A 5,514-nucleotide genomic window follows, 5' to 3' on the forward strand; every position below is an offset into this window, starting at 1 on the left:
ATATGATTTGCGATAATACTGTTTACATTTGTGTTGTGAAATTAATATTGTGTTTTGCGTAAAAACATTTGACTTTCGCGTTGCAAATTTGACTATCGCGTTACGAATGTGACTATCGCGTTGCGAATTTGACTTCTATGTTGCGATTTACAAATTTGAGTTGCGAATTTTATTTTTGTGTTACGAATTTGACTATCGCGTTGCGAATTTGACTTATGTGTTGCGATTTACATATTCGCGTTGTGAATTTGGAAAATCACAATGCGATTTACATATTCGCGTTGCGAAATTGGAAACTGGGTTGCGAATTTGTTGGTCATTTTGGCAAATCCAAAAAAAATTGGTTAAATTCGTATATTATAGGCATTTTCGGTCACTGAGGTTATTTTCTCTTGTTAAAATTATTGTTCTCTAACATCATTTTCTTTGTCACTTTAGGCACAAAAAAAACGCATCATTTTCCTTTACTATTATATCTATTTAGATTTTTTTTAAACTTACAAAATTTTAATTCAAAATGGGTTGGGGTATTCGTTTGAAAATTCAAGGTTTAAGGGTCATATTTACCCTTATATTATATCTAATTTATCACTTTCGTCCCTATTGTATTTTCGTATCAATTTAGCCCTTAAAAGTTGTTAATTGCAACAATCTATACCCTTCACCTAACTTAAAACTCTAAATTATAGACCCTAAGTTAGTGTTTAGAGTTAATAGGGTTTAGGGTTTAGACTTTATAATTTAGGGTTTTAAGTTAGAGGTAGGTTATAAAATGATGTAATTGAACAACTTCAAGGGCTAAATTAATGCAAAAATACGATAGGAACAAAAATGATAAATTTAGTCTACTATAAAGATAAAAGTTTTTTTTTTTCAAATTTAAATGGTGAAAATCATTCTTCTAAAGAGAAGAACAAATATCTAATAAGATAGTCACTAAAGATGATAGGATGAATATGATCTTTGACTTGATCTTTATCCATTTTGAGTGGATTTAAAAAAAAGCCTAAAAATATAGAAAAAAAATTAAAATGTCTTAGTTTCAGTAATGTCAGGACTTACGATCAAGCAACGGTAAGAGAAAGGTTAGGACTTTTAGTAAAATGGTAAAAAAAACTGTCACATCTTTACAGTTTAGTAATGAAAAGAAAACTCGATCAGTATTTAACGACCAATGGTATAAATTATCCTTTAATCTTTTTTTTCTAACTTAGTTAATATGTGACACTAATTAAGTCACTGATTTTATAATAACAGAGATAATAAAGATACAAGCTTAAATTATAATATACCCTGTTAAACTGCAAGACTAAAATATCAAAATTTGAAGTTATTGGCGCAGTAAATAACCTTTCGTGAATATTCATGAAAGTGAGTGGGAAAAGCAGTAAATTTGTAACTCTTATATAAAAAAGGTCTTGGAAATTGGGAAACTTTAACAGAAATATTCAAACTTGGCAGAAAACAAATGTAGCCTTAAGCTTTATCGTTATTCCTCATGAATGCGATAAAAGGTTTCATCTATATTAATAACGCCACCCTTTTCTTTTTCCTACCCAAAATTGCTGCAAAGGTTCGATTTTATCCCAAAATTCCGGTCTTCTTTTGGAGATTCCAATAGACCATTTGTTTTACTCTCTCATCAATGTGCCTAATTCTTACGTTTTTCGTTATACATTTCGGGTGGGTGGGGAATGTGCTTAACACTAATCATTAACTTAAACAAGACGTCTAAACTATGCTTTCTGTCTTGGAAATCACATGTCCCAATTATTGTGCCTAAGCATCCTCCCAACAGCCTCTCCATATCGTTTAAAAAATAATTAAAACATGACATTTGGTTAGTGGTAAAATTAAATATTCTCCCTAAAAGTTATGGATTTAATTAGTTGAGTTTATAAGATGAGTACGTTATCAATTAGTTAAGAAAATTATAAATATATACTATCTTGTAATCACCACATATTATTCAAAAAAAATGTTTTACATATAGAATCCATCAAACAATTTTAGTGGTTAAAAAGATTGTTATTCTTCTTAGATGCCTCGGGTTCGACTGTTCGAGCAACAACAATGTATGCAGAATGTGTGCATCCATATCCATTGATTAGCAAAATTTTAAATAAATATTATTTTATAATCACCAAAATTAATAAAAAATATAATATGGATATACTTGATATATAACAATTAAGACCCAATATGCTAACAATGAATTTATATGACATACTGTTTTAAAAAAAGAATTTAGATGATATAGGATTTTAAATTTATACTTTCAAATCTGAAATTTATCCTAGGATAACAAGCACAAATCTGGTACAAAAAAGGCAGAGTAGATTGTCTAAAAACAGGTAGCTAACTGGCTGCCTTTAATAACGAGAAGCTAAAAAGAAAACTAGTTGTTTTTGTTTTTTAATGAAAACAACAATCTTTTTCTCCCATTAAAACCTTGAACCCACTTATGTCCCTTGTAAAAAAAAAAGTGTCTTTCTCTCTCTCACCACACAAAAAACTAGCTGTTCTCCTTGGGGAAATCTTCAATGTCAAAACAAAAATATCTGACACCGGTGTCGTTTTTTCCGGCGAGGAGGCACCGCCTCCTCACTGTTTACCTAAAACAAAATGTCAAAGCTAAGAAACTTTAGCGTTGCACGGAAACTAAAGACGAAACCCAGAGAATTAAGCAAAGACATTTTATTAATTGTTCATTGATTCCATTTTTTCCTTCTTTTTCTGTAACAATGGATAAATTAAGAATCCCAAGGTAGAAAAACATGAAAGGACCTAGATCATAACAAAAGGAAATCGATCTCTTTCTTCTTCTTTTGTAATTTCATTTCTGAAATGAATACTAAGAGTTTAGGCTTCCAAAAATCCTGTCATTCGTAGAACTGAGTTTCGAACTTTACTCAAATCCCTTCCTTTAAGCGTCCTTCCATTGCCTGTACAAACGGAAAACGCCATTTTCCTTGCGATTCTCCTCGCTATAACCGCATGGGGAGGCTCCATTTCCCCGTCGTCGTATTCCTCGAACTCCACAGCTTCGCCGCCGCAATGGAAAGCAGCGCCGCCGTGATGACGTGGAATGTTTACAGGAAGCGAGCTGGGGGCCACCTTCTTGTTGGAATTGTAGTTACGTGAAACACGGCCGTTTTTGGTGAAACCATCATCCTTAACAGCAGCAGCATCCTCGTCAAGTGTGCCGTAATGGTTGCTGTTTTGGTCGGAAAACAAAGCCTCGGACTCTTGGAATTCTTCCTCCGCCATGAAAATCAAATCCGATTCAGATTATATTTTATTTAGATCGAAGTAATTTGTAGATGAAACAGGGAAAAAGGACAGAGGAATGGAACAGTAGCAGAAAATGAAGTGGAGAGGAAAAGGGTATTTATAAGTAGATCAATAATTATTTTCAGTATATAGAATAATATAAATATTTATACTTGTTAATTTTTAAATATTTCCAATTCATTAGATTATTATATAATTAATTAATGGGTAAACTATAAGTTTAGTACCCAATCTATCACTTTTGTTTCATTTTAGTCACTCGACTATTTTTTTTTTGTTGAAATCATATCTAATGTTACATTTTGGTTTTATTTTGGTCATATGTCGTTAAAATATTAACAAAATTACTGATATGATATTTTAAAAAATTCAATAATAATGTGACATTATTTTATGTGATACATCAGTATCACCGCTAATATTTTAACGGTGGATGACTAAAATAAAAAATAGCGTTAAATATAATTTTGAAATAAAATAGTTAAGTGACCAAAATAGAAGAAAAGTTATAGTGAATATACTCAACGTAAGTTTACCCTAATTAAATATATGAGTTCATGTCTTGAAATTTAATATTAACGAAATGTTTTTTTATTTGGAATGACGTCATTAATGTTTCCTTCCACATGTTTTGTACTTTTGTGCAAGTTAAATATTTCTTTTGGTTGCTCGTTTGATAGCGTGATCGTATTGTTTTGAATAATTAGTCAACTTTTAATGGTAAATGTAAAATCAAATAAAAAAACAAAAATTCAAATAAAAATAGAATTATTCTTAATTCTAAAACTAAGAAAAAATCAAAATTGTGATTGATTGACCTTTTATTTTTGTCTTACATTTTAGAATTTTTCAGAATTGATTTTTAAGCATTTTTTATAAGGAATTTTCCTTTATTCAATGATTTAAGTCTAATTTTATTTTTATCAAATGATATTGAATTAAAATAATTCACCAAAGATGATTTTGAAATTTTAATCTACAATTGTTTATTTCGTGAAAAAAATGGATTAAGAAAAAAATTTCATTGATTGTTTCATGAAAAATAATTTGGTCAATAGAAAGAGACTTATACTTTTAATTATAATGTTCGCAGAAGAAGTTTATTGCCATTTCTTACGACCAATTTCAAAAATAACATATTTAAGATGCGGATATATTATAATGATAGTCATTTGAAATTTTAGGATCATATTTATTATATTAAATAAGTTAACGTTCAACTCTAAATACCGTTTACTTTTAACAGAAAAAGACGAGTTTGAAACACAATAAATAGTCGGATGATCATTTTGTAACTTTTAATAGTCGAGTGACTAAACAAAATAATACTTTATAGTCAAATGATTATTTTTTAACTTTTAATAGTCGATGAACTTATTAAAGTAATACCCAATAATCGGAGATCATTTATATACTTTATCCTTATATATTTAGTTTAGCTTCGTGGCTGTCCGAGTTGAATTAGGCTGCCTAACTCAAAAGTTTCCGTAATCTATTCTTCCCTTTCCTTGCGGCTTACGGTCATTTTCCTTGTGTAATTACTTCTCCACCTTTTATTTATTTTTTTTGTCCGATTATTATTCGATTGTTTTTTATATTTCTTTTTAAACAAGGTTTGATTTTTGAACTTTTCCACTTATCTATTTCGGCACTTCTTGTTCTAATTATTAGAAAAGAGAAAGATGGGTGTAATGTTTAAACTAAATAAAAATAAAAATAGTTTGTCTCTAAATTTTACTCGTGGAATATACACTAATCAATATACACTAATCACACCCTTGTCAGGGGTGAGTAAAAGTCAAACCGACTCAAAAATTAATTTTTTTTTTAATTTCAAGTTATTCGAGTTGTAATGCCCCAAATTTCAGGTTATAGTTTGCGTCAACCTGTAAGTTAAACGAGTTAGACCTCCTTAGATAGTTTAGACCAGTTCAAAAGGGTATTGGGCTTGGATTGGCCCAATAGTTAAAGGAAATTGGTTTTTTAAAAGTGAGTTAAAATTTGAGGGACCAAAAGTTTAGTTTACCCATAACCGGTTTTAAGGTTAAAAACCCATTAAGTCACCTGTTTTTCACGTGAACCAAATCCCCCAAAAATATCTTCTACTTTCCTCTTATTTCCTCTCTTCTTCTTCCTTCCCAAGAGTAAGAAAATGTGAGAGCTTTTGAGATTCCAAGCCAAAATAAAGTTAACCAAGGTAGGAGTCTTAATCATCATCCT

At 30.1% G+C, this 5,514-nt stretch overlaps 1 protein-coding gene across 1 annotated transcript; it reads right to left on the bottom strand.

The window, feature by feature from the left end:
• Window positions 1–2,682: 2,682 nt before the first annotated feature.
• LOC120188524 lies at window positions 2,683–3,372 on the bottom strand. Its single transcript, XM_039191933.1, has one exon. The coding sequence runs from the start codon at window positions 3,268–3,270 to the stop codon at window positions 2,863–2,865; it is 408 nt and encodes a 135-aa protein (XP_039047864.1). The 5' UTR covers window positions 3,271–3,372; the 3' UTR covers window positions 2,683–2,862.
• Window positions 3,373–5,514: the final 2,142 nt, after the last annotated feature.

Source organism: Hibiscus syriacus, unplaced genomic scaffold (assembly GCF_006381635.1).
Source record: "Hibiscus syriacus cultivar Baekdansim isolate YM2019G1 unplaced genomic scaffold, ASM638163v2 tig00004072_pilon, whole genome shotgun sequence".
NCBI classification, from domain to species: domain Eukaryota; kingdom Viridiplantae; phylum Streptophyta; class Magnoliopsida; order Malvales; family Malvaceae; genus Hibiscus; species Hibiscus syriacus.

Coding starts and splice junctions, on each gene's coding strand:
- LOC120188524 (XM_039191933.1), bottom strand. CDS start 3,270: ATGGCGGAGGAAGAATTCCAAGAGTCCGAGGCTTTGTTTTCCGACCAA.